General features: G+C 50.7%; 4 protein-coding genes across 10 annotated transcripts in view; 2 read left to right on the top strand and 2 right to left on the bottom strand.

Moving 5' to 3' along the window:
* Window positions 1–4,619, bottom strand: part of Eftud2 (elongation factor Tu GTP binding domain containing 2) — a 42,585-nt gene extending 37,966 nt beyond the window's left edge. For both annotated transcript variants that reach the window (XM_038327415.2, XM_038327417.2), the window contains exons 1-2: window positions 4,522–4,619; window positions 2,539–2,647 (exon numbers count right to left, since the gene is read on the bottom strand). In XM_038327415.2, coding sequence (XP_038183343.1) covers window positions 2,539–2,643 — 105 coding nt within the window. In that variant the 5' untranslated portion in view covers window positions 2,644–2,647; window positions 4,522–4,619. The remainder of the gene's footprint in view (window positions 1–2,538; window positions 2,648–4,521) is intronic.
* Window positions 4,611–7,952, top strand: Ccdc103 (coiled-coil domain containing 103). Of its 5 annotated transcripts, none has more exons than XM_038327422.1 (4): window positions 4,611–4,741; window positions 6,238–6,389; window positions 6,731–6,863; window positions 7,515–7,952. In XM_038327422.1, the coding sequence occupies exons 2-4, from the start codon at window positions 6,247–6,249 to the stop codon at window positions 7,950–7,952; spliced, it is 714 nt and encodes a 237-aa protein (XP_038183350.1). In that variant the 5' UTR covers window positions 4,611–4,741; window positions 6,238–6,246. The 5 variants fall into 5 exon arrangements, with proteins under 5 accessions (XP_038183350.1, XP_038183349.1, XP_038183348.1 ...); XM_038327421.1 differs by lacking the exon at window positions 4,611–4,741 and adding an exon at window positions 4,854–4,896; XM_038327420.1 differs by lacking the exon at window positions 4,611–4,741 and adding an exon at window positions 4,874–4,956.
* A 1,164-nt stretch (window positions 7,953–9,116) lies between these two features.
* Window positions 9,117–10,379, top strand: Fam187a (family with sequence similarity 187 member A). Its single transcript, XM_038324796.1, has one exon. It carries the CDS (start codon window positions 9,117–9,119, stop codon window positions 10,377–10,379), a length of 1,263 nt encoding a protein of 420 aa, XP_038180724.1.
* Window positions 10,380–12,492: 2,113 nt separating this feature from the next.
* On the bottom strand, window positions 12,493–20,249 carry LOC119812825 (glial fibrillary acidic protein). 2 transcript variants are annotated; one of them, XM_038327780.1, is made up of 10 exons: window positions 19,795–20,249; window positions 18,853–18,913; window positions 18,543–18,638; window positions 17,359–17,520; window positions 16,427–16,552; window positions 16,014–16,234; window positions 14,875–14,918; window positions 14,429–14,548; window positions 13,108–13,193; window positions 12,493–12,555 (listed from the first exon to the last, which is right to left on the bottom strand). In XM_038327780.1, the coding sequence occupies exons 1-10, from the start codon at window positions 20,247–20,249 to the stop codon at window positions 12,514–12,516; spliced, it is 1,413 nt and encodes a 470-aa protein (XP_038183708.1). In that variant the 3' UTR covers window positions 12,493–12,513. The 2 variants fall into 2 exon arrangements, with proteins under 2 accessions (XP_038183708.1, XP_038183709.1); XM_038327781.1 differs by lacking the exon at window positions 14,429–14,548.
* Between the last annotated feature and the right edge of the window lie 7,410 nt (window positions 20,250–27,659).

The raw sequence follows: 27,659 nt of genomic DNA, 5'->3' as shown, positions 1-27,659 counted from the left end.
CTGTAGTTTATACTTGTGAGCCTCAAAGACTGTCATGAATTTGAGGCCAGCTTGGATTATGCTGTAAGATACTGCTTCAACCTGGAGCCCCTCAAAATCATCCAGTCACTACTTCTACATGGATACATTTCACACTTAACAATCTTAAAATGTAGTGTCCTACCTCCATCTTTTGTTTAATGTTTTGAGACAGGGTCTTTCTGTGTAGCTCTGATTGTCCTAGAACTCAATATGTAAACCAGGCTGACCTTGAACCCACAGAGATCCACCTACCTCTGCCTCTTAATTACTAGGAAGAAAGGTGTGTACTACTACACTTGACTCGAATTCCATTTTAAGATGAATTTCTTGACTCATTTTTCTTTTTTTTTGTTCCATGGCCTCTCCTCTCCACCCTCAATCTGGCAGGGCTAGGGACTGAACCCAGGGTTTGTCATGCACACCAGGGAAGTACTCTCCCTCTGAAGCATATTCCCGTGGTTCTCAGATTATCTCTTCAAAATTTTCCTAACACCCCATAGGGTGCAATTCACCTGGACCTGCAGACTTGAACACACTGAAGATGAAAGCCACCCTTCCTTCACCACACCTACAAGAAACTTCAACTTTCTTTTCCGTTTTTTGAGACAGGGTTTCTCTGTGTATCTCTGGTTATCCTGGAACTCACTCTGTAGACCAGACTGGCCTCAAACTCAGAGAGATCTGCCTGCCGCTGCCTTCCTGTGTGCTGGGATTAAGATGTGTACCACCATCGCCTGGCTAGCTTCAACTTTCTTTTTTCTAGAGTGTATTTTTTCTAGCTTGAGTAACATTGCCCTTCACAGCGACTGATGGCAGCCAAAACTGTTTCCATTTTCTGCTGTCCCAAGAATATCATCTCCTTGCTAGCTGACTAATCCATTGCCAAGAAATGGGATGACTCTGTTTTTCATTGACAGTTCTATACGTTTATACAATGACGCTAGCTGTTCTCACCCCATTCCCGTCTCATTTCCACTGAAATCATTCATCCCCTAAAGACCCTACTTCTTTAAATCTACGTTTTACTCATGTTCTGAACAATGCTAAAACATTAGAGCCACTTTCAGTACCTGTTGCCATTTGGATGAAAATGTCCAGCACTTGCTTGTTTGAACACCTGGCCCCCAGTTGGTGGTACTGTTTCAGGATGCTATGGAACATTAGGAAGACAGAGCCTTGAACCTTACAGTCTGGCTCTGGCTTCTGTCCTCTCTCTGCTTCCTAGTGTCCTGAAATGTGAATAAGTAGCTGTCACAGAACCAACTGCTGTCATGTGTTCTCCACCATGAGCCACTGAAGTCCTTCAAATCATGAGCCATAAATCCTTCCTCCTTTAGTTGGTTCTCATCAGGTATTTGTGATGACAAAAAAACAAGAATCGTACCCCTCATCTTCTCACTAATTCTTTAGAGCTATATTTTAGAGATGGGATCTCATGTAGCCCAGGTTTGCCTCAAATACGTTATGAAACTAAGGCTGACTTTGAACTCTTTATTTCCTGCCCCCATTTCTAAGTATTGGGATTACATAACATTCCTGGCTTATATATAGTGCCTTATATAAAGTGCCTTTTGCAAGCCTTAAACTATTCTAAACTATCTCCCACTCCTAACCTGGAGTAATAGGAATCTGCACCCTCCTTTTGTATGCTGCGCCCCTCCCCAAACACGGTTTCTCTGTGTAGCTCAGGCTGTCCTAGAACTTGCTATGTAGACCAGACTGGCCATGAACTCAGAGATCCACCTGTCTCTGCCTCCCGATTCTGGGATTAAATCTATGTGCCACCACCGCCCAGCTTTGCATGCCACTTTTTTTTTTTTTTTTTTTTTTTTTTTGGTTTTTCGAGACAGGGTTTCCCTGTAGTTCCTAGAGCCTGTCCTGGAACTAGCTCTTGTAGACCAGGCTGGCCTCGAACTCAGAGATCCGCCTGCCTCTGCCTCCCGAGTGCTGGGATTAAAGGCGTGCGCCACCACCGCCCGGCTTGCATGCCACTTTTAAAATCTGAGTTTACAAGGCTGTTCCAGGTGTAGATGTGCTGATGTAGCTGACTGCCCGTCCTGAACGAGTTCGCTGGTGCCTGTCAGGAGACACTGCAGGGAACTAGAAGAGTCCACAGAACTGTTACTAGAGTCCAGATTCCAAGACCATCTCATGAATGAAACTCTAATAGTCCTGCCTAAGCTTTCAGGGGTCAACACAAAATCCCAATAAAAGTCATGTTATAAAAAAGGCAATATTAGAAATACATGCAGGCTATTACGGGAGCATTGTTTTAAAATGGAGAGGGATAAAGAAAACAATGTTCAGCTTGGCAATGGTGGCGCATGCCTTTAGTCCCAGCACTCGGGAGGCAGAGGCAGGTGGATCTCTATGAGTTTGAGGCCAGCTTGGTATAAAGACCGAGTTCCAGGACAACTAGGGCTATGACACAGAAAAACCTTGCCTCAAAAAACCAAAAAAAGAAAAGCAAACAAACAAACAAACAAAAAAAAAAACCCAATGTTTGTTTTGTTTTACCTCATCAAGATCTTTTGTCTCTCTTCCCAGTTCATCATCATCTTCATCAGAATCAAGCTCTGGTCCAATGTAATTCCCAAATTCATCATACAAGTCAGTATCCATGATGCTAAAATTCAAGAAGAGAACAGTCAGTACATGGCAAGTCCTGAAAGCCTGCATCACAGACTGTCTCCTTTACATCCATCCTTCAGGAGTTAACTCGTGACTGACCAATCTACTGAAGAATCTCCCCAGAATCCAGTACTTTCTCCACTTCTCTGCCCTACTCATTTAATCTATTTGCACACACCCCACACTCCACTGTATTAATGGACAGGGCCTCTTGTTGCCCAAGCTGGCATCAAACTCTATAAAGTCCACACTGGTCTTGAACTCCTGAACCTCCTGCCTTAGCCTCCTAAGTGCTGGGATAAACATATGTGCCATGCCTGGCTTAATTTTATTTAAATTTTATTTATTTATTTTATTTTCTGTGTATAGGTGCTTTGCCCACATGTATGTCTGTAGACCACATTCACATACATGATGCCCACAGAAACCAAAAAAGTGAGATTCCCCTGAGTTCTGAGTTCGAAGCCAACCTGATCTACAAAGCAAGTTCCAAGATGACCAGGGCTACACAGAAAAACCTTGTCTCAGAAAACCAAAAACAAAACCAAAACCAAACAAACAAACAATAAATGTTGGTGAGCATAAAACGTGACCGTTCCTGAGCATGAGAACCCCTGTGTTCCTTTGTGCTCACCTGCCAACAGCCCAGACAGCTCCCTGCACAAGCAGAAACTTAATAATGGTAAATGAGTGTAATGTTTAGGGTTGAAATTCTGATATTTTCTGTAGCAGACTGAATACCTCACGGAGATCTGCTGAGTACTGACTGTAAATTAAATACAGTATCAGAGTGCTGGTCACCAGTCATTAAGTGTAAATCATTACAGAAACTCTGATATATATACTTTTACTTCTAAGAAACTACCCCATTTATGTTCATTTTATTCTCCCAAGACTCCCATCAGGTGATGGCACAAACTTGTATAGAAAGCTGTTTAGGGAACAAGCCAGGCTCACTTCTGCCTCAGAACCACTGGACTGGTCATTCCCATCATCTCAGGCTACTTATACCTTGTCAACACATTCAAGTTAGTTTCTCCTTTAATGTTACCTATCTGTCACTCTAAAAATCCCCCCATACACACTTGCCAAGCACTCCCCCCCCATACTAATTTGGTGCTTAGGATCAAATCCTGGGCCTCACACTAAACACTCCACCACTGAGTTATATCCCCAGCAAGTAAACAAAGCCTTTGCTTGACTAGTACTTGGGGAACGGGAGTGTATATTTGTCACTGATAAACGCTAATAATAAATCGGAGGGGAAAACATACAAAAACAGCGTATGGCACAAAACAGACCCTCAATAGGCCCTCAACAAGTTTTTCGGGGTTTTTTGGGGGGTGGGGTGAATTAATAACATGCTTAGTTAAGAGCTAGTCTCTAAATACTAAACCTGCATCTTACCGCTACAACGCAGATCCTCAAAGGAATGCTCAATCTTTTCTGCTTTAGTTTTTTGAACCAGACTCAATGCTTAGCCTAGACTGGCCTTGAACCTGCGACAATCTTCTGCCTCGATCGCCAGAGCGGGAGAAACAGGCATTAGCCATCACAGCCAGCTCGGATACCGAACATTTTGAAGCTTGGCAGTGAAGGAAGCACCAATGGAAGTAGGAGTGGCAGGGGTCTGGGTCGTTAGAGCGCCACCTCTCCCTACCCAGGGACGAGATTTAAACCATGCAGGGAATCGAGGACACCCCGGAACCGTCGGTGGGTGCGTGTGTTGGGGGGGGGGGGGCTTTCATTCCCTGTCCCACTCCAGGCTTCACTCTGTCCCTATGTTAAGGGAAAGGGATAAATACTATATAAATCGCCTTCTCCCAAGCTCATGTCCTCTCATGTCCCAACCTTCCCCAGTCAGCTCACCCGCCTCCTGCTCAGTAGAGCACTCCTGGTCCGCTGCCTGAGCCCGCGCTTCCGCTGCACGCCGCGACAACGCCGGCGCCAGGCTCCAGGAAGGACCCCGAGCGCGTAGCCGGCCGCTTCGCCTGAGCGGACAGCCCTTTGCCTGAAAAACGGCTTCGAGGAATGTTGGCCTCGGAGACAGAAACGGGAAAGACCAACTTGTTGGTCCTCGAAACAAAGCGTGAGTTGCTCCCAAGAAAAACAAAGCCGGAGGATTCACGAATCTGACCAGGCGCCTTGGGACACCCTGAAGGGGAGGGCCTTCGGACGGGCCCCGAGATCATGCTAGTAGAGCCGTTGCTAGGCGACGACCGCTGTTGGGCGGGCAATACACAGGTGTTTGAACAGATCGGGGATTTTCCCCCAAAGCAAGGGGTCCAAGACCGGGGCTTCTGGGTGAGGGTCTAGGGACAGTAAAGAGGACTGTTCTAGTTATTCTATGATTGGGGAATGCTTAGACCTCGTCAGGGAGATGGGCGGGTGGTGGGAGTCTAAGCTGCTCCCGAGGCAGAGCCTGGAGGAAAGATCATGAACTCAGATGTTTTGGAGAGAACAACCTGGACTACATAGCGAGACACCCCCCCACACACACACAACAAAAATGATTGGACAGGATCTGAGACACTTGAATCCATTGCTGGCTTGCTAACACAGCCCAATTAGCATTCCGCTTCCCCTCGTTTGGGGTCGGCGTGGGTGGTGGTGGAGTTGCTTGCGGACCAGCTCATTTCCTGCCCTAGGGACAATCATGAGTGAACTACGCTATCTAGCTCCGGTTCACCAGAATTCTGAGGTCGAGAGAAGTCTCATACGTGAATGCCAGAGCTCAGACTGGAACGTAGATTCTGGTGAAATCAGCCCGTGAGACTCACACCGGGAGGCTGCAGAACTGCAGTGGTAGGACTGGAGTTAATGCCCACTCACCACGCAACCTGTGCCTGCAGCCCTCCGTTGATCAGGGACTTGGGGATGTAGATCACTGAACTTTTTTTTCCCTGGGGATGGAAGCCACTGAGCTTTTTCCCTTCTGCCGCTTTCCCTCGACTCCGTGAGTAGTCACTGATTTTCGTTTAGGTGAAAATATGTTTTTCCTCCATTAAAAATATTTAGTGAAGTGTGAAATTTTGTTCCTGAGCTCAAGAATCCTGGTTTCTCTCTCGGACGCCCGCGCGTGCGTGCGTGTGTGTGTGTGTGTGTGTGTGTGTGTGTGTGTGTGTGTGTGTGTGTGTGGTGTGCTCCATTGTCCATTGTGGCAACACCTGCCATAGAGAAAGCCTATGTGAAAGAATAAAGGTTCAAAAATCTAAATGCTTTCTCAACTGAAACATCCAAATTAATTGCTTTGTGGTGGTGTTGGATAACAAACCCAAAGTCTTGTGTTCACTAGGCAAACTACCGCTGCACTAGCCCTTGGCATCTAACATAGTGTTAGAAGCAGAGAACAAAATTGAGACTTCAAACTGGAAGCTTTCTGTTCTGTTTCTGTGAGAAGCCTTGAATACGTCTTCATCATGCAATTCCATTTGATCTCTAAAGGAGGGAACTAGGTTTTTGTAGCACTCCGGGATACATACTGGATTGCTTTGGGTTGTTTCACGTTCTGGCAAAGAATCTCAAGGCATCACCTTTACCCTGATGCTGAACCTCTGCTGATAGGTATTCTTCTTGTCTTTCCAGGCCTGAGCCATGGAAAAGAATGATGTGATCAACTTCAAGGCTTTGGAGAGAGAGCTGCAGGCTGCACTTGCTGCCGACGAGAAGTACCAAAGGGAGAACGCTGCCAAGTTACGGGCGGTTGAACAAAGAGTGCCGTCTTATGAGGAGTTCAGGTTGGTGTACAGCTCTATTATCAGGCCCCTCGGGCATGGTGGGCTACAGAAGTTAAAAGCAAGCAGTCTAGATTCAGATCTCTCTGAGCTCCCGTCCTGGCCCCACCCTCTACTACTGGGTGATCTTGCCCAAGCTCCTTAACCAGCTGAGACTCGCTTGTGTCTGTAACAGAGAAATGGCTGCTACAGTTGTTTGAGTTATCACGTGTAAGCACAGCATGTCGCCCGTTTGAGGTGCTTGAGTGCTGTTAGCTAACTGTGCCACGGTTGCTGTTGTGACCCAGCCGAGTAGCTGCCCCACACTCAGGGAAACGAAGTGTCAATCTCTATCTTTGACCCAGAGGTATTGTCCTTGCATCACACCTGAAACCTCTGGACCGGAAGGACAAGACAAGGGGAAAAGGAATTGTGCCCTGGAACTGTCACACTACTAGGGAGAGGACTTTTGAGGACGTGGCCACTGAAATACCCCAGGTAGGTGCGGGCCAGCCAGCCTCTTTAGCCCAGCGGGATTTCTCCATGCTAAAGCTATGGCCCTGTCTTCTTACAACACACACCACTTCCTTATGTCTCCCAGAAGCCAACAGAAACAGGCTTTCCCCCTCTAATCCTAGAACAGGAGTCAGATGGTGGGACTGGGATGAGCTGGGCTCAGCAGTCCTTCAGCATTCCTTCTGAGACCCATGGGAAATGGTATAACAACCCTGCGGCAGTATCACAGAGGGACCTAGCCTGATAGACCCTTGACGCTTACTTTGAATTCCTTCTTCTCTGTCAGAGATTGACAGTAAACTCCCCCCTCCCTGCCCGGCCGCCTTTTCTCCAGCAAGCTCTGACTTACTCTAAAAGGCCAAGAGCTATGTTTCCTTTCTCAGGAGGAAAACCCCAGTACAAAGGAGACCTTCAAATCATAGCCTGGATCCCTTGGGCCCTCCTCCCTCCTCCCTCCCCAGCTCTTTTCCTCCTCCCTCCTCAGCTCCTCATCTGAAAATGAGGCCGCAGAGGCCAGCCTTCCCAGAGCTCAGGGAACAGTTGCAGCACCAAGATGAGAACTCACAACCCCCTCCCCATCACAGCTGCAGAGTGGCAAGCTGAGCTCTGGCCTTGTTTCCCTTTGTAATGCAGGAGACATCACCCTTCCAGCCTGCAACCTCTGCAGAGTTTTACCGCGATTGGCGTAGGCACCTTAGAGGTGGGCCAGTGCGCTACCAAGCCCTGCTTCAGCTTGGGGGTCCCACGCTGGGCCACCTCTTCCAGATGGATGTGGGCTTTGGACTTCTCGGGGAGCTGCTGGTGGCACTGGCTGAGCATGTGAGGCTAAGTGACCGGGGGGCAGTGCTAGAGATTCTGCACAGCTTGGCTAACACGGGGCGGTTCACCTTGAACCTGAGCCTGCTGAGCCAGGCAGAACGCGAGAGCTGCCAGCACTTGTTTCAGAAGTTACAGGCCATGGGCACCACCAGACACATGCAGGAGGGGCTCAGCTTGGAGGAGCCATCTGCTGGGCTACAGGGAGAGGAGGGGCTCCTACAGGAGCTGCGAGGGCTGTATGGGGTCCACTGATGGAACCGGCTGCCCTCAGCAATCCCCAGTGGTCTCAGAAAGCATTTAAAAAAAAAAAAAAAAAAAAAAGACTTGTTTTATTTTATATGTGTGAGTGTTTTGCCTACATGTATGTATGTCTACCATGTGTGTACCCAGTGCCTGAGGCAGCCAGAGAGGGTGTTGGAGCCTCTAGAAGTGTAGTTACAGATGGTTGTAAGCTCCCATTTGAGTGCTGGAATCAAACCAACCCCAGTCCTCTGGAAGAGCAACCAGTTCTCTTAACCACTGAGCCATCCCGCCAGCCCCATTGGAAGGCATTTTATGGTAGTTATCTTGGGTTTTCTGCAGAAGTATTGAAAGAACTATCATGAGAAAGCCACGCCCACTTCCCTTTTCAAGCAGTGGGCTTGCCCACTTCTCCAACCCATAATCTTATTTATGTGGCTCCCCAGGATAGCCAAGGGCCCTACTGGTTGAGAGTGTTTGCTCCCTACCTTATGAGTTGGCCATGTCCCTAGCCTTGAGAAGTGGGTGTATTTGCAACTAAATTCTGGCCACACAAAAATCCCTCCTAGAGGAAAAAAAAGCAAACTCACTGACCTCTGGTAAAAGATAAACACTGATCATAACACTTAACCAGAATATTTATAACCCAAAGCCAGTGAATGAACAGCCAATCAATAATAAGCAAAGGCTCCTTTGTTTAAGATGCAGAATTTTCCCCCAGAGGCCTAGTTCTTTCTCAGGTTGAGCCTGGGAAATCCCCAGTCCATTGGCTCAGGTCTGGCCAGCAACCCAGATGACCAGAGGGTTTCTGTCCTATCTCTCAGATTGCTGAAGGGATGTTCTCCAGGGCAGGTGGGGCCAAGGGTGCTTAGAGCTCATTCTAGTTTCCCTTAGCTCATTCTTAGGTGAGTGCCAGTGTTCTAGAAAGATGAGAGAGTGTTAGGTTCTAGAATGACTTTCCCCACCCCCACCAGATCAGTCCTGTGCATTAGAACAGCACCTTGTACATCAGCTGGGAATAAATTGTCTTGCATTGGCTCTCTCCCCTGCACTTTCTGGCTTCTTGTATTGGTTATTTGAACCTTTCTTTATGTAGTGGCCTCCTCTCAGCAGTGATTTCTAAAAAGCCACAGGTCTTTGGTTCCCTGGCCCCTCAAGACCCTCCTTCCTACAAGCATGAGGCTGGCCCACACCACTGTGCTCCTGTGTGCCTGGGGCAGTCTCCAGGCCTTTGAAATCGTGGAGAAGGAGAACATCTTTCAGAGGACGCCCTGCCCTGCTTTCCTGATGTTTGATAACGCTGCCTATCTGGCTGACATGAGCTTTGAGCTTCCCTGCCACTGCAAACCTGAGGATGTTTCGACCGTGGTCTGGTATTACCAAAAGCACCTGGGGAGCAGCCACACCGTCGTGCTTACTGACTTCGATGGGCGGTTGCTCACAGAGGCAGCTCATGTTCGAGTAGGCAGCAGCATGCTGGTCCGCTTCAGCATACGCATGTTCAGCCTGTTGGTTTTCCGGGCTCAGCCAGAGGACTCAGGCCTATATTTTTGTGGCACCCGTAAGGGGGACTATTTTTATGCCTATGATGTGGACATCCAAAGTCATGAGGGAATGGTAGCCACCTTCAAGGACAAGGGCCAGGAGCCATTGCCAGATGAATACTACGGAAGCCTCCACGTCTTCACCACCTTCTGGGAGTGGACCCCCTGTGACCGCTGTGGGGTGCATGGGGAACAGTGGCGCCTTGGGCTCTGCTACCTGCAGAACCCTGGTCTCTCCCCTCGGTACCTGAAGACACTGCCCGATGTTGTGTCCTGTGGCTCTCGGGCTGTGCCAAGGAAACTGCGCGCCAAGACCAGGTACCACACGCCTGAGCTGCTGATCCAGAGCTGCCTAGTGTCCTGTGAGAAGAAGACTCAGGTCCAGAAGGGTGTGCTGACAATCTACAACTACGTGTCCAAACTGGGCAGCCGGCCCTGGCTGCCTCAGGTGCCCATTCAGTTCCATCAGCAGAGGCTAGGCCATGGCCTCATCATCTCCTGTCCCGGGGCCAGGCCAGAACATGCTGTGGCCTGGGACAAAGACCATCAGCCCCTCTACCGCACACAGTACCTACAAGGTGTTAACAGATCCATGAGAGTGTTCATCGACCATGGCAACCATCTCCACATCCGTTTCACGCAGCTGAGTGACCGGGGCATCTATTACTGCTGGCGGCAAGGGTTGAGGATCGCTGGCTTCCGGTTGGGAGTAACGTCTCGCGGACGCTACCCAGCCTCACTCTCAGACCCTGAGACTCGCATTGCTGTGGAACTCACCCTGATAGCCTACCTGCTCATCACGGCCATCTTTGTCACCATTCACATCTGTCATTGCTGTTGCTACTCATTTCGCCATTGTCCCAACTTCTCAACCCGTACCCTTCTCCAGCTGTGAAAAACAGTTGTGATTTAATATGTTTGTTAAATGATACCAGATGCTTCTGGATGGGCACCTTGGGCTGGGACACATAACAAGGTGATGTATATACAAGTCTATTATTTACAACTTACCCCCCAGTTATGTGGGAGGCACCTGAGTCTAATCTGGAAAGTGGAGAAGCCTGAGGGAGGTCAGAGGTCAGAGACTGGAGTCAGGAGGGAAGTGGACAGGTACATGTGTCTTCTCACATCACACTCAGGTTACAGGAGGAAGTGAACCGATACCCATCAGGTCACCCATCAGTGTCGTTGACATTGGAAGTGGTTTACTCCTAAGGACTACAGCTGGGCTCTGGTTGAACTGGATGGGGTGGGATGGAGAAGAAGGAAGAAAAGTGGAGGGAGCAGTTATATCTGTTCTGGGAAGAGCAGAGCAGCAGGCATGAAGATGAAGATAAAGTTGGGGACCAGAAATGGGTGGAGAAAGTGGAGCTCCAACATGGGACTTTCTTGAATGGCAGCACCCAGGCTAGGGATTGGGCATGAGAAGAGGGTCTGGAGCAAAGGTCATGGCCCCAGGGCTCTGTAGGAGGTGGATTTGACAGGCGGCAGCCGCAATAGAAGTTCAGGATCTCAGTGCTATCTGTGTTGATAAGCAAGTTGATTGGTCTTCATCCCACCTTCTGAACAAATCAGACCCACTCTGTGGAAGGCTGTGACACGTGTCTTTATTTCTTCTTAGTAAGCAAAGGTGACGGCGCTGTTCTGAAGATTAGTAGAAGTGCCAAGGAATGGGAAGAGAAAGTACAATGTCCCGGGAGGAGGAGGGGGCCCCACTCTCCTTTTTCGACCTTAGAGGGGAGGAAAGGGCAGTGGAGCAGACACTTTCAGCCCCATTTCTGGGCACAGTTCTCCATCACCTGCCCACCAGCCAGCCCGGGAGAGGGTGCTCTGGTGTGGAAGGACAGTCTGATGTCACTTGCTTCCAGGCGGCTTGTATATGAGCCAGTCCACTAGGCTCATGCCTCAGTTTCTCAAATTGTCATATAGGATGATGCCTAAAATATAAGTAGTATTACGTATATGCATAAGAAAGGACACAGGCCCCTGCCTTGGAGAACAACAGCTAGTAATTATGGGATGGAGAGCCTCATAAGGGTGGTTGTGGTTTCATCAGGGTTGAGAAGCAGCAGTCACGGGGCAGAGAATTGAGCGGGTAGGGATTAGGCAGCCAGGAACAGACCTTCACTACTGATGTACAGCTTTACCCTACCCAACGGACAGAAGTCCCTCCCTCCCGTCTCGCTGTCTTCAGGAGAATGAGCCATTTCCCTGATTCCCAGGATTCAGAGCCAAGCGTAACTGGTTGCCTATAACTTCCCACTCGAATGTCCAAATCATCTCCTCCGGTGCCACCACCATGGGCGCTCCTCCAGCCTGAGTAGGGGAGCCTTCCAGGGCTTGAGCTCTCTGTACCCACACTTAGGGGCCAGGCACCCCATCTATACTCCCTCCCAGTACTACTTCCTTCTCCACTTATGCTATAGACCCCCCTTCAAGCGCTGAGAACCAAGTCTCCATATGCTCACAGGCTGCTGAGCTGTGTGGCAACTCAGTGGGATTGGGACATGAGTCACCACTCTGGAGGACCCTTAGGACTGCCTCAGTGGCCATTCCAGGTAGCAGGTCTGCCCTACCCACTCCTCAATCAGTCAGGACTTTTCCAGAAGCTTAAGTCTCTGACTAGAGCTACTTTGCCTTGGGACCTCCCCTTTCTGTCCGACTTTCTGTCTCCCTCCAGCAGCCTGTGAAAACTCAAAGTCCAGTTCCCAGAGCCTTCCAGCTCTAGCAACGGTTTCCATAACAACAAGGATTCGTTAAGACTCCCTGCTCTGCCCAACTTTCCTCTTTCCAATTCTAACCCAGCTGCCGGCCCCTCCCCTCTGACTGCCCCTTTGGGGTGAGTAGCCTGTTAGTTGGAGGTGCAGGGTATGTGCCATCTGTCAGGCTGAGTAAGGACTGAGCCTTGGGCAGCAGACAGGCATGAAAACAAAGGGAAGGGGAATGCCGACATGGATGGGAAGAGGACATCTGAGGAGGAGCTTTGGGCCCTTCACGCTGTGTGGCAGGAGCCAGCAGGTGGGCACACCTCACACCACATCCTTGTGTTCCTGCTTGGACTCCTTAATGACCTGCAGGGGACAGAGAAGGTGCACAGTGCACAGTTAGGGATTGACACAGCTTCTGGGCCCATGTGCTAGGCTGTGCATCCCGACACAAGTCCCCAACTGTCCTAGATCTGTCTTCCCTTGACTGTCATTGTAATTACATCATGCTGAGGTCCAGTTGGGGTGTGAAATGCCATTTATAAAGCATTGAATGCCATTCCTGACACTATGGCATAAGAGTAGTTATTGCTGCCACCACCACCCCATGTGTGCTGTACCTATCTCCTATTCCCATTCCTCTCGGGAAAATTCCTTTGAGTAAAATTTGAAGGCCTTTTCTTTCCCTAACTGTCCCAGTCAGAGCTGGACCCTCAGGTAGCCTTGGAACATGGGTTGTCCTTAACCCACCACCTGGGGAAGGGCTGGGAAAGGAGACTTACATTCAAGGTCAGTCCCTTCTTCCAGAGCTCCACTGGGAGTCCCCGGTACTTAGCTAAGGACCTTCCGTGAGCTAGTCCCAGGCTTTCTCTAGTCTAGCTTAAAGAACTCCTGGGACCGACCAGAACCTTTCCTCACCTCACCATCACGCATCTCCACTGTCTTTACCACGATGTTCCTCTTGAGGTGTCCCTCTGATACGGACTTGGTGTCCAAGCTGGTTTCTGCAGGTGTGAGGAGAGGAAGTCTCCGTGGGCTCTTGGGATACTAAGCATCCTGTCCTGTGCCCAACTTCCCAATCATGCACCCAGGGTCATGACTACAGGGCTATCTAACTAGGCAGGGAGAGCCTTGACTTATCCAAAGTGACTGGAGTCTCCCAGCTGCCCCCCAGTGCAGGCACATCCCGCTGCTGCCCCCCCCCCCAGTGCGGGCACATCCTGCTGCCGCGCCCTTCCCCAGTGTGGGCACGTCCCGCAGCTGTTCCCCAGTCCGGGCATATCCTGCTGCTGCCCCCCCTCCCCAGTGCGGGCATGTCCCGCAGCTGTCCTGTAGCTCACTTGGCCTTCTGTTCTGGTACCTGGCTTCCTGACAACCAAAGGCTGCGCCAAGAAAGAAACCTCAGTTTCCTCTATTAAAATAAGGGTTCAAGGTGCCTACTCTCCTAGGAAATTGGGGGGGGGCAACTAATGCATGTTAATGTATGGCACAAATGAGTGATTAATGCGTGTGGGACCCTTCCCCATTCCTACCTTTTTCTGTCACTTGTCTGGACTCTAGTGACCTTTGACTGTCTAACATTTGGCACTCTTACCTCTACCCGGTCAGCATAATTAACTTTCTAATGCTGAACTACATTCTGAAATATGTATGGCCAATATTCCCAAATGGAATTTTCCCCTGTAACCAAGAATCATTTAAGGGCCGCATACCAGTAAAAAGCAATTTGGTCAGCCCCCCTTAGAGAGAAAAATGTAACATGTCACACTCACTAATATTTAAAATGAAGAGCTGGGAACATAAAACTTTATTCACTACAAGAGCAGCAGTCTAGAGGGAACTAGTCCTCTGGGCTGAATCAGCGCCGAGTGAGGCAACAGAACCTTGGGGACACATGAATCAAACACAGAGCCTGCCCAGAGGCACTGCGGGACCCAAGGGGACCACCTAGCGACAGAAAAGAGGCGAGGCAGAGGCTGGCATTTGCTCAGAGGCTTCGGAGCCTCTCATTTAGCTCCCAGGGACAAGCCCCTTTATCATGGGCTAGCTCTGTCGGTATAACCTAATTACACAGAACCAAGACCTGGACTGGGGACTGAAGCTTCTGGGAAAAGGTCCCAGTCCTTTAGAGGAGGCCTGGGAGGAAGATGCCGAGAGGACTGGGGAAATAGGCTTGGGAAGGCTTACTCCCTGTCAAGCTGGGGAAAGCGCACAACTGAAAAGCAGGTATCTATCTAACCGAGAGCTGGCGGGGCTCCATTTACAATCTGGTGAGCCTGTATTGGTATAACTTGTATTGTGAGCCTTTTGAGATGTCTTGTGACTTTGTGGCCTTCCCCTTCTTTGGTGCTTTTGCCCCCTGTAGTGACAAGCAGTTCAAAACAAAACAAAACAGAAAACATTCAGAAGGGCAGAGCTGGTCCACGGCTAGCAGACCTGGCATCAGTGGAGACATCACCGGTTCTGCAGGGGCACAGCTAGGGAGTGGGGGCCCAGGGCAGAGTGAGACAGGAACAGCAATGAGCCCTAGGATTCTGTGCACTGTCTAGGATCTCAGTGAAGGGTCATAAGGGCTCCCAAGGAGAACCCGGATCCCTTTGCCCCCAGTTCCCAAGAGCTGTCCACAGGCCTGGGGGAGGAGGTGGGAACTCAACACCCTTGCCCACAAGGCCCCACTATACTGACCTCGGATCTGCAGGTTGGAGAAAGTTTGTACAGGGATAGTGATGCTGAAAAACAGAGGAGAAATACGGATGATGATTCACCCTGAGACATCCCCAGGTCCTGGGCCAGGGACAGCATGAAACTCTCAAAGTCCTTTGTCAGGCCAGTCTGACTCCATTCCCGACATCCTCTAATTCTCTCCTCCCTCCCTCCTTCCCTTCCTCTCTCTCCTCTCTGGCCCCAGCTCTTTCAGACAAGATCTCTCTATATACAGCTTTGGTTGGCCTAGAATTCAATATATAGACCAGAGTGATCTCAAACTCACAGTCATCTGCCTGCCTCTTCCTCTCAAGGGATGAAGGCCACGAGCTACCATGCCTATACATACACGAGTGCAGAAGTGGGTGTTGGATCTCCTGGAACTGGAGTGTTACTACAGGACATTGCAAGTAATCAAACGGCTGCCGGGAACCTAACCCCTAACTACAGAGTAACCTCTCCGGCCTCCACCACCTAACTTTCTTTTTTCTTTTTTTTTCTTTTTTCTTTTTTCTTTTTTTTTTTTTTTTTTTTTTTTTTTTTGGTTTTTCGAGACAGGGTTTCTCTGCAGCTTTTTTAGAGCCTGTCCTGGAACTAGCTCTTGTAGACCAGGCTGGCCTCGAACTCACAGAGATCCACCTGCCTCTGCCTCCCGAGTGCTGGGATTAAAGGCGTGCGCCACCACCGCCCGGCTCACCACCTAACTTTCAACCCAGAAGCCAATACTCTCCCGGAGCTGAAAAAGTCTGCAGGGAGCTTGTGTGTTATCTGCCCGTAGAATACCTCCAGGAAGGAGAGTGGAGGCTTGGGAAATGGGAGGAGAAAAAAAAAAGATCACAATAGCTCCAAGGATGCAGAACAAACCCATCAGGCCTTGGGAAGTGCCATCTTTGTGGCCAGTCTTGGGGGTCAGCCGCTTAGTTTGGGGAATAATTCAAGTCTCAGCCCTGGTACTTAATACTGGTTGGATACATATCTATTCTTCGGACATTTCTTTAATAGCTATTGTGTGTTAGGCTGGACTCTGGGGGTGTGAGGGGACACAAAGCTGGAGTACTTAAGAGAACAAGAGGAATTGAAACTTCGGAGACAACAGTTCCCTAGGGCGGAGATGAGCTCACCGGTTTTCCTCGCCCTCCAACAGTTTCCTATAGGTGGCAATCTCGATGTCCAGGGCTAGCTTTACGTTGAGTAGATCCTGGTACTCCTGTAGGTGGCGGGCCATCTCCTCCTTGAGGTTTTGACCCTCCTCCTCCAGCCGGGCGAGCGCCTCCTGGTAACTCACCGACTCTCGTGTGTGGCGCTCCTCTTGTTCACGCATTTGCCTCTCCAGGGACTCGTTCTGCCGGATAGAGCCCACTGATCCAAGAGTCTGGCGATTCCAAGAGGCTTCGAGGCTCTGCCCCGGCCCCCTATGCCGCTTCCAACTTTTCAGATATCACCACCCCTCCCAACCCCCTGACCCTGGTCCCCTTCCAGCAACATCTTGGGTGGCGTTGCCCCCATCCGACCAGCGGTGCCTGCCCGCGCTCACCGTGCCGCGCAAAGACTCCAGGTCGCAAGTCAAGGCCTGCAGTTGGCGACGATAGTCATTAGCCTCGTGCTTAGCCTGGCGGAGCAACTCTGCGCTGCGGGAAGCTGCGTCTGTGAGATCTGCAAACTAAAGCGAGAGAGGACCTGAAGTTGAAGGGAGGACTGGAGCCTCCCAATGGCACAGTGCACAGACCAGGGAACTGCCTGGGATGGGTGATAGACATGGTCTCTGGAAAATCAGAAAAGTGGGGTCGACCTCAGGAGGTCCCCCCCTCCGCCCCACCCCAGGAGCATCTGTAACTGAAGGATTTATCAGGCCTTCATTCTGCTCAGGCTGTCTCTGCCTTAGGCAGTTCACACTGGGCTTGGTGACCTGGCTCAGTGGCATCTCCAGTCTGTGCTTTTTCTGTCTCAGTCCTCCAGGCAAAGCTTGTTCTCCGCCTGAGATGCCCTTCCCTCTTCTCTTGAGTCTCTAGGCTGTCTGTCTAGCACAAGACCCAACCCCTCACCTTCCCTGTTTCCCACAGTCTGTATGAACTCTGACAGCACCTTGACCAAATGTTTCTGTGTCTCGGGAGTACCCAGCACACAGCAGATGTTCAGGAGCACAGGACACAGACTGGCAGAGATGCCCGAAAGGCGGCGTTTCAAATGAGATGGGTTAGAATGGATAGCCTTATCCCTGTATCACTCAGGAGCTGTGTGACATTGCGCAAGCTAGTCAACCTTTTAACCTTGCTGGTTAAAAGCAGTTGTCGTAATAACAGTTAGTAGTTTGGGAAGTAGTGATGCCTATGTGGTCCTGAGCAAGACATCTCACTTCTCTGAGGAAGTCTGGTCACCTATATGGGTGCTTTTCCAAGATTCCTTTCCTTATTCTCCAGGATGGATCAGGAAGGGCTGCCTGGAAGAGGCAGGTTGGCCCACAGGTACCTTGGACCGATACCACTCCTCGGCCTCTTGCATGTTACTGGTGGCCACTGCCTCGTATTGAGTTCGAATCTCTCTCAGGGCTGCTGTGAGGTCTGGCTTGGCCACATCCATCTCCACATGGACCTGCTGTTGGGCCAGCTGCTCCCGGAGTTCTCGAACTTCCTAGTAGGGTGGAAGAGGGAGTTTGGGGGCTTTAATCTCAGGTCCAGAGTACCTCTGGGGGGTCTCCTAGCATCACACTTCTGCCTGCACAGATATGGCATCGGCTCAGGGAAATGGGGCAGTCTTTACTGGAAGAGGCATACGACCTAACCTAACAGGCATGCACCAGGCTCACTGGCACACACCTTTAGCCCCAGCATGTGGAAGGCTGGAGCAGGCAGATCTCTATGATTTTTGAGGTCAGACTTGTCTACATAACATGTTCTAGGTCAGTCAAGGGTACACAGTGAGACCCTGTCAAAAAGTAAAAGTAAAAACCCTAATGGTTATGGCATGGAAGTCTGAGGGCATTTTCTTCCCAGAGCCACAGAGCCAGGAACCAGACATGAATATGTCTTGTATCCAGGCCCTGAGGTCAGAGAACAGAGGTGTGTGTGTGTGTGTGTGTGTGTGTGTGTGTGTGTGTTTGTGTGTGTGTGTGTGTGTGTTTGAGACAGGGTCTCATGTAGTCCAAGTTGGTCTCAACTTTTTTGTATAGCTGAAATTGGCCTTAAACACTGAACCTCCTACCTCTATCTCCCAGGTTCTGAAAAGTGTGCCACCATGTCCTCAGCGGGGGTTTCATGAGGGTCCCACCTTACTGGAGACAGGTGGGGGAGCAGGTGAAACCAGAGAGGCTGTGTGACTTTGACTTTAGGGTGTCTTTTAAAAAAAAAGCTTCTCTGGGTTTCAATGCCCTCCTCATTGTGAAAGGGGACCACGAGAGGGGCTCACAGAGCTGATGAGGAGAAACCAAAGACCTGGCCTTGTGTTTCTCAGACCACGGTGGTGGCAGAGGGATGTGTGCATTTTCCAGGGGTAGTAGATACTGGAAAGCATATCCCTTAGCCTCTCTGTCTTCACTCTTTCTCTTCCATGTTCTTTCCTCCTGACAGTTGGTGTCTCTGTTTCTCTGAGTATTTCTCTCTCTTTCTCTTACTTACAGTTACCTGCTGGGCCTCCCTCCTTCCACCTGGCCTCACCTCCTCATGGATCTTCCTCAAGAACTGGATCTCCTCCTCCAGCGACTCAATCTTCCTCTCCAGATCCAGACGGGCCATGGTAGCTTCATCAGCCTCCTGGGATGGGAAGAGGACCTTTTTGACCCCAGAGCCTGCCCCATGACAACCTCCAGTTTTGTCTTCCCTGTCCTTGTGGGGCTCTGGGAAGCAGGCAATTGCTGTGGAGGTTAAGTCCAGGGACTGTGTCTGGGTGGGCTGCCATTAACCTCCCTGTTGTCCGTCTGTCCGACCTCTCCCCCACCTCGCCGCCCATCCCTCCCATCTCTCTGACCTGTCTATAAGCAGTCAGGTTATTCTCAGCATCCAGCCTCAGGTTGCTTTCATCTTGGAGCCTGGGATAGGGGACACAGATTTAGGATTTCCTGAGGACTCTCGGATCCATGTCCCAACCTCTCTGGAGGTGACTGTCATAAAACGCTCTCACAGGACCCACAGAATGGCAGGAGAAGTAAGGGTCAGAGGGTTCCGAGACAGAGGCCTTGGCTGAGAGAGTGAGCAGCAGATACGGGCTTCTGCTTTACTCATTACTGAGGCGCCTTATCAGAGCCGGTGCAGCTGCTCCTGCTCTCACAGATGCACCCACCACCATGCGCTCTCTGTGCAGACGCCAGTGCCCCTCCTGCACCAGAGGGGCCCACGAACGTCCACCATGCAAAGCACCACGCCCCACACTGTGACCCCTGGTCACTGTCTTTTAGGACAGATCGTATCATGACCTCTACTTCTCAGCTATGACGATCAGAATGACTTGAGTGTGGTCAAAAGCTGGTGACAGACCGCCATCTGGGTTCTGCACCCAGGCCAGCCTGCTCTTTCTTGCATTTCCTATATTTCAGAGACCAGAGCCTCCTTGTGGGCACAGACCTCCACTCTGACCATTCCCAGTGACAAATGAATGCAAGGGCAGAGCACCCGCTGGCTGGTGGCTGGTGCCATTGTTACCCACACAGCCTTCCTCAGTGTGGAGGTGCCCCAGAGTGCCCAGCTCCCTGGCAGCAGACCTTTGGGAATCAGACCCCTGAAGGTTTGGTCGTGTCCTGGCTATTTCTATCTTATTAGGGAGTGAAGATAGTTCCCCCTTTCCCAGGTATGGGGAAACACACAAGGCAGCTGAGAGGCCCTGCCCTTGACAGAATCAGCACCCTTCCTTACAGGCACCTTTCTCGGGTCAGTCTCACTGCTCACTAGCCATTTCCCCTGTCCCCCTCCTCACTTCTGCCTCAGGGTGCTGAGGTCCTGTGCCAAATTGTCCCTCTCCACCTCCAACCGGGTACTGTTGGCAGTAAGCTGGTCCAGCCGCAGCCGCAGCTCCCGCAGCTCTGCCTGGTAGACGTCCGCCAGTTTGGTGGGCTCCTTGGCGCGAAGCTGGTTCAGCTCAGCTGCCAGCGCTTTGTTTTGCTGTTCCAGGAAGCGGACCTTCTCGATGTAGCTAGCAAAGCGGTCATTGAGCTCCATCATCTCCGCGCGCTCACTGGCTCGAGTCTCCTTGAAGCCAGCATTGAGAGCACCTGCCAGGGAGAAGTCCACCCTGGCAGGGAGTGGGGGAGGCATTCGAGCCAGAGAGAAGCGCGGGATGGTACCCATGTGGCGGCTGGGACCCAGGCCCCTGACCACCGTCTCGGTGGAGGCATAAGAGCGACGTGCAGAGGTGATGCGTCTTCGCTCCATCCTTCCCTGCATCTGCTGGCACCTGGGATGTCAGGGCTTTATGAAGGAATGGGCTGAACTGGCTCTGCCCTGACTTCCCGGCAGCAGCACCCCACTGAATAGCCTGAGGGGGTGGAGCTGGGCCCTAACCCAGCTATGGGGCGAGCTCCTCTCACCCCACTGAGGTCTTTGTATCAGATTCAAGGCTTCCCTGGGCATACCAGCTTAGCTTCACTAGTGATGAAGAAAACCCCCTTTCTGGTGAGAGGGGTCAAGAGAGGGCTAGAGCGGCTGAGGAAACAGCTTAGTCCATAAATTGTTTGCCAGGCAAGCATGAAGTTCCAAGTTCTAGCCACAAAACGAGCACAAAAGGCCAGGTTTGACAATGCATACTCCAGTGCCCGGGAATGAAAATCAGGAGGATCCTTGGGTCTCACTGACTAATTGGTGAATTCCAGGTCCCAGGGAGAAATGCTGTTTCAAAAAGATACCTCAGCTTGACATCTGGTCTCAGCACATGAACATCTATGCAGTGAACAAACACTTGTATGTGGGTGCACACGCATGCACACACAACACACACACACACACACACACACAGAGAGAGAGAGAGAGAGAGAGAGAGAGAGAGAGAGAGAGAGAGAGAGAGAGAGAGAGAGAGAGAGAGAGAGCAAACAAGAAGCTGGGATGGTGAGCTGCCTCCAGCTCTTAGAGCCTATAAGCCAGGGCTACCCTCACTTTGCACTTCTCCATGGGCCTGTGAGATGCTAGGAACTTGAAGAACGTATGCCCTGCCTCCAGGACCAGCCTATAATACTATGGTTTCCTGCTGACTCCTATTCCCAACAGATGTCCAGAGTCCTCTCCCCAGAACCCACCATCGTGTCTTCTCATTCCTGGTGTTCAGGAGTAAAGGGCTGGGCTTGGGGTCCTCCCTATAACTCTAGGGTCACCTTGAGCCTCTAGCAGTGTGTCAAGGGGACATGGCAGAAGGAATGTGTGAGGCTCCTAATAGGGTAAGATAGCAGGCATCCTTCCTGAGCCCCTCTTTGGCTTCCTGGTCCAGCTTCCCTTTGCTCCTCCCGGAGCCTGGCCCCTGACAGCTCCACAGAGTAGCCCTCAGTGAGTTGGCTGTACATGCTAGGGTCTTTATTTCTGTAACACCCTGTCCCCCTGGCCACCCCTCATTCTCCCAGGAGATTTATCTTCTTTGAGTTCCCACACTTCAGGCCTCTGGGGATATGTAGGTCTGGGAAATCAGAATTCACCATCATCAGTGGTGGGGATGAGGCTGTTGCCACGAGACTTCAGGTCTATCTATCCTCTCCACTCTGGTCCCTCCCAGGCTCCTTAGTTATCTGTGCCCTTGGGCTTCTGGAAAACAGACAGCTCAGCTCCCCCCACCCCTGCCTTCCTCTGTCCATGCCTGAGCTTCTGATCTCTACTCCAGGGCACTTGCTGAATAGAGCCTTGTTCTCTGCCGCCAGTGAGGGAGCCATACGGCGAGGGCAGCCCCACAGGGGCTGGGTTGCTTTTATCCCAAGATGCCAGGATGTCAGCCCCGGGTGCTGTACAAGCTCCCAGCTCAATGGGTTTCTCAGAAAGCGTTGAAGGGGGCCTGGAGTACAGCGGGAAGCAGGCTGTGTGCCCACCCTTGACCATTGTGCCTATGCCAAGGTGAGTCATTCAGTGGGCACAAGGAGGAGGTCCTGGGGCAGGGGGTTGACCAGCTCAGCACTGCCAGGTCTCCAGCTTACACACAATGCCTGATTGCTTGCCCCTCCCACTGCTCGAGCCAGTTCAGACCCCTAAACTCCTGGCATAGCGACATCCCTTATTCCATATCAGGGACATGGTATTCATGTTATTGCATGGTATTTGAGCATGCAATGGGTGCTGAGGGTCCCCTAGCAAGTCCCAGCATGGGAAGGAAGGAGCTCCTTAGGATCTAGTCATATCTCCCCGCCCCCATCTTGGACAATGGCATAGTAAGGTAGATTAAAAAAAAAAGATTTATTTATTATGTATACAATGTTCTGTCTGTATGCTTGCTGGCCAGAAGAGGGCACCAGATCTCATTAAAGATGGCTGTGAGCCACCATGTGGCTGCTGGGAATTGAACTCAGGACCTCTGGAAGAACAATGAGAGCCCTTAACCTCTGAGCCATCTCTCTAGCCCTGTAATATAGATCTTGAGAGCAGTTCCCAGCGACCTTTATGCAGGATCTCATTGTGTCCCCTGGAACTCACTATTTGGATCAAGCTGGTCTGGAACTCACAGCAATCCAATTGCCCCTTTGGGATTAAAGGTTTGTGTGACCACTTCCTGCCCCTTTGACTTACTGATCCTCTTAAAAGTTGGGACGTTAAAGAACAGGGAACTTAGAGGAAGAGCCTTACTAGAGGGCAACCTTTAACTTAGGACACACCTCACAGGGTGGGAGTGGCCTACCTTTCTAGGTGTAAGCAAAGTGGTTCTGGAAGGAAAAGATCAAGGGCAGGAGAGGTGTGTCAACAGAACTGGAGAATTCCCCCTGTCTATATGAGTCTGTTTCAGTACAAAGAAGGATTCCCCCAGCCTCTGTCCCTCAGCCCCCTCCCTAGACCACTGATGCAGGCTCAAGTTCCATTCTAACTGCACTGGGCTTTCGGATCCTTGCTACACTCTCTCAAGGGGTATTTGTGTATAGAGACAAAAGACATTCTTGGTTGCACTTGATGTACAAACTTTATTAGTGTTTTTATTATACATTCACTGTAGAGAAATCAGAAAGTACACATAAGCAATATAAATATTTAATTAGCCATAATTTTGCCACATGCAGATAAACACTGCCAGACTTTTCTACACATATAAATACATTTTTTTTCAAAACAGGCCCATACTGCACCAATTATTTTACAATTTGCTTTTCCTTCAACAATATGTTGTGAGCATCTTTCCGAATCTATAAACGTTTACCTGCATCATCACTTAACAGCCGCATCGTTTCCACTTTATGCCCCCATGTGACTAAGCCCTGTTGCTGGGCAGCTCTCTAGCCAAGTTCCCAGCCCACTTCTTACCATATTCATGTATATCTGCCCAAGACAGGCACTTGGTAGGAAAACAGGCAGGCTCTCTGCCCTCCCAGTTGCTACAGGGATTCCCATCCTCCTAGCCTGGCTCATGCCTCATCCTGAAAAGGCTTATTCCTTTTCAACTTTCCCAAGCAGAAGTCGCCAACAACAAAAGCCTCAGGCCAAACTCCAGCGACTTTTAGACTCCACAGCAGGGTGCTGCCAACCATGGAGACAGATGCTAGGATACCTCACTACAGAGTCTACAGCCAAACTGAGCCCTGCTTCAAGCCAAAGTGGGGAAGGATGACTTCCTTCTGTCCCTCTGCCTGTATTAAAATCTGACAGATCTTTTGCTCACAGGGCAAAGCCTCAGTGCCTCCTGGGACAATGCCACTTCTGGTCTCAACCCATCTACACAGTGCCTGGTGTTTCCCACTGATGCCAGTCTCTATTCCAAGTGGCCTTGCCACCTGAGTGTCACCTGCTCCTGCCGGGTGCAAGCACAGCACAGAGGTGAGATAGACTGGCTGACCCTTTCCCATGGTGCTGCTGGAAAGAAGGGAATTGAGCCCCAGGGCCACTAGATGGCAGAGCTCAGCTGCCCAAGTCCAAAAAGTGGAAGGAAATAGGGTTTCCTAGAGGTTGGTGGTTTCTCTAGAGTCCACCTTTGTTTGTATTCTGTTTTGTTTTCTTTTCTTTTAGAAACTGCCGTGATGGTGCCCTCCTGAGAAAAAAGCAACACAGCTTCTCAGGGGCTGTGACGTCTTGGATGACCCAGGAACCATTATTGAATCTCCATCTCCAGATCTGTGAAACGAGGACTCACCTTCTAAGAACTGTGTGAGAATGAAGTCCGCGAGAGACAGCCACAGCAGGCACTGTCGACAAACAGCATTCATCTCCTGCCTCCCGTGTGCTCCATTCACCCGTGCCAGTGCTTCTGTGATGGCTTGGCCAGCAGGGGCAGGAACCTGAGAAAGGGCTGCCAAGTCCTACGGCGTCTACTGGGAGTGTGTGAGCCATTTCTAAAGGAGGTCACATGGCCATGCAGATAGGACTGAGGAACAGCAGTGAGTAGAGAGAGTGGGGGTCAATATCATTTCCTCCTGGACTTCTAGCTGTTGGCTTCAGGTCCTACAAGGGGATGTAATTAGGTTTTAGTTGTTTCTTTGTTTTTATTACTGTTTTGTGAGACAGTTTCATTATATCTCAGGCTGGCCTCAAACTTGCTAGGTATGTAGCCAAGAATAACCTTGAACTTCTGACCTTCCTGCCTCCACCTCCTGAGTGTTAGGGATTACATGTGTGCACCACCACGCCTGGTTTCTTTGATGTTCAAATTCAGGACATCATGGGTGTTAGGCAATCACTTTGGCTACACCCACAGTTCAGTCCAACATGCAAATTTTTTGAAACTGGTGACTGAAGTAGATGTTGCCCCCTAAGCCACATTCTTGCCTCCCTTATCCCCTCGTGGGCTCTGGTCTCACTTGCCTTCCCCCATCCCATGATCCCTAGTAGGATCATGACTCCTACTGATGCCTTTCATGCCTGGATCCCCATGGGTTCCCTGTGCACCTCTGCCCGAGTCCCCCGGGGGAGATGAGCTGTGTCTTCTCCTGCAGGCAAAGATTTCCCAATGCTAGAATCTGTCTTCCCTCTCAGACCAGGGTTTACACGTCCCAGATTAAGGTGACACAGCATAGGGCTAGCTTCTTACTGATGGAAGTTTCTGCAGGCAGGAGGCTTCAGTTGGAGCCTCAGAACGGGAGCCATTCATTCTGCCACCTTTAGCCTACACCCAGCCAGGCTCTGCTGGCCAGAAATCGGTGCCTGTGGCTGTAGAATGACTCCAGACCGGACCCCAGAATCCCTTCTTCCTCCTCCTTGGGCCCCGCCTCTTCCTATGGTTGGAGTGGGCAGCTTATTCATTTTCAGAGGTCCTGGGGCCAGGCTGCTGTGGCAGGGTTAATAAGCTCGGGCCCTTCTCCCTCGCCTCTACTGGGCCAGTCAGACCCACTTCAGCTTGTCCTTTATCCTTTACCTCCCAGTCTCCAACCCTGAGATCTGCTTTTTAATTGCTTTCCCAGTCTGCTTTATGCCTCCTCCCTCTTATCCCTCCTCCCACTCCTGCCTGATTAGGGGTGAGAGGTGGGGACTAGATGTGGCCCTAGTAGGAGAAGAGGGTAGACAATCACCCACTATTTCTAGCCTCCAGTTCTCCAAGTGGATAGGATGGGCCAACGGATGGAGCAGAGGAACCACGAAGCTTAGATGAAACGAAACATAGTCCTCAGACTCCTGGGTGTGAATCTGTTCCCTTCCTCCCCCAACATCCATCCCCAACTACCCTGGATGCCTCTTCACAGAACTACGGAAAGCTAGGCATGGTGGCACTCTGTGAGTTCCAGGTAGTCTACATAGCGAGTTACAGGACAGACAACATTACATAGAGACCCGGTCTCACACACACACACACACACACACACACCAATTAAAAAAAAAAAAAAACTTTGGAGAAGACAGTCATGACTTAGATTCTACCTGGAGCCAGGAACCCTCAAGCACAGCCAAGAGAGCTGTGGGGTCATTCCAGGGAGAATCTGGAGACAGGTAAGTGGGGTTCTAGGAGAGAACTCATGAATTAACTGTCGAGGAGATTCCCCAGGTTGGAATGATGCCCACCTTCTTTGGGAAGGGGCAAGCTGAAGGCTACATATAAGGGGGGAGCACAGAAAAGACCAGATCCCTCCCCTTGACAGTTTTCAGCAATGATGGTAGATTTTGCTGTTACAGGGACAGGTGCTGCCCCTTCTCCCAACACAAAGGTTTTCAGCTCTTTGCCACAAGCCTGGTTTCATGAACAGGGTAGAAATGAATACTTCAATGGCAGGTTCAGCGTGAGCAAGGGAGTGGCTACAAGGGGTGTGGGGCGACAAGATTCTAAAATCACAGAAGCAGGCCTGAGATGATGCAGGGAGAGGGAGTGTTAGGCCAGGCTGGGTCTGTGGTACATGGACAGGCATTGATTATCAGGCCTCATGGATGACTCTATGAAAGAACAATCCAATTTCAGAGGCTCATCACCCATGCAAGTCAGATGGAAGCTGGATGTCAGCTTGCTGCCCCCCTGCAGTCCCTGCCAGCCCAACTGCCTATGGCATGCAGGACATCACACAGCAAGCTCTCAGCCTGACCTCCTGTGATTGAGGGCAGGAGCCACCCGTGCTTAGCTCTATCAGCCCAGAGACGTTGTACATTTTATGGGTCACCCAAGAGCACACTTTGCATCACAGAGCTGCAAATGTTTGCGGGGTGAACAGCCGCCTGCCGAACACCCTTGTCAAAAGTGACCTCTTCCACTGTCACACTGCCCCCGGCCTGGCAAACTCTGCCTCATGCAAGGCCCCCATGGTGCAGAGCGTGCCCTCCTGGCCCTCGTTACCGGTTGCCTTGCCCCATGCAGACTGCCTCTGGGCTTGAAGGGCAACAGTGATGATCGGAAGAAGTAATATATGTGAAGACCCCAGGAAATGGAGACTTTGTTCCAACGGAATCCATCCCTCAGTGAAAGTGCTGTGCCAACCGCCAGGGGATACAGATGTGAGTGTGACTGCTTCCAGGGAGCCATGGTACCCAGGGGAACAAACTCATTAAGACTAATTGGGGAGGCGGGAACCCCATGCCTGGGAAGAGAAATTATTCCTGTTCACTTCAGAAAGGAAGCAGTCCCGTGTTATGTCAAAACCAGAACATGGGCTGGGTCCCAAACACTTGCTGTCCAACTGTGGGCAAACAGGGCTGAGGGCTTTTTACCTTGTCTCTCTTATCAGGCTAGCAGGGCCCACGTCAGCTGGGACACAGCCCAGCAGTGGCAGCACAGGGAAGCTCTTCTACCTGCTTTTCCTCACTCTCCAGATAAGTGACAGAACCGAGCAGGAGGGGCCAGGCATTCTGGGAACCTGGCAGCATTACTTACATACTATTCACAATGTCTGTTTTCAGGAGTAAGTGCAACACAGCTCCTGTAATTTTGTTTACACTATTAATTCAGCCAGCCAACCATGTCTTTATGGGGAGAACAGAGATAACCATGCTGAACTGCTGCTATACAATCCGGCAAGTGGGAAGGAAGTCCCCTCCCCCCAAGAGCAGTAGAGTAGGGAGAGGAGCAGGCTGCACGGTACTCCAGCTGGGATCCATTTGGAGCCTCACCCCGGGCCTGGGTTGTACCGAAAGGCCCTTCCTGACAGCAGAATGACCCATCCCTAGGGTGTAATAGACATCCAAGTGAGATTTCTTTTAAACCCGCTGGGAGCAAAGATCTTATAAGGAAGAAAATATCGTGTATGTGCATATGCGCAGGCA

Source organism: Arvicola amphibius, chromosome 4 (assembly GCF_903992535.2).
Source record: "Arvicola amphibius chromosome 4, mArvAmp1.2, whole genome shotgun sequence".
NCBI lineage: Eukaryota > Metazoa > Chordata > Mammalia > Rodentia > Cricetidae > Arvicola > Arvicola amphibius.
Note: the sequence above shows the minus strand (reverse complement) of the source record. Positions and strands in the feature narration are given on the sequence as shown.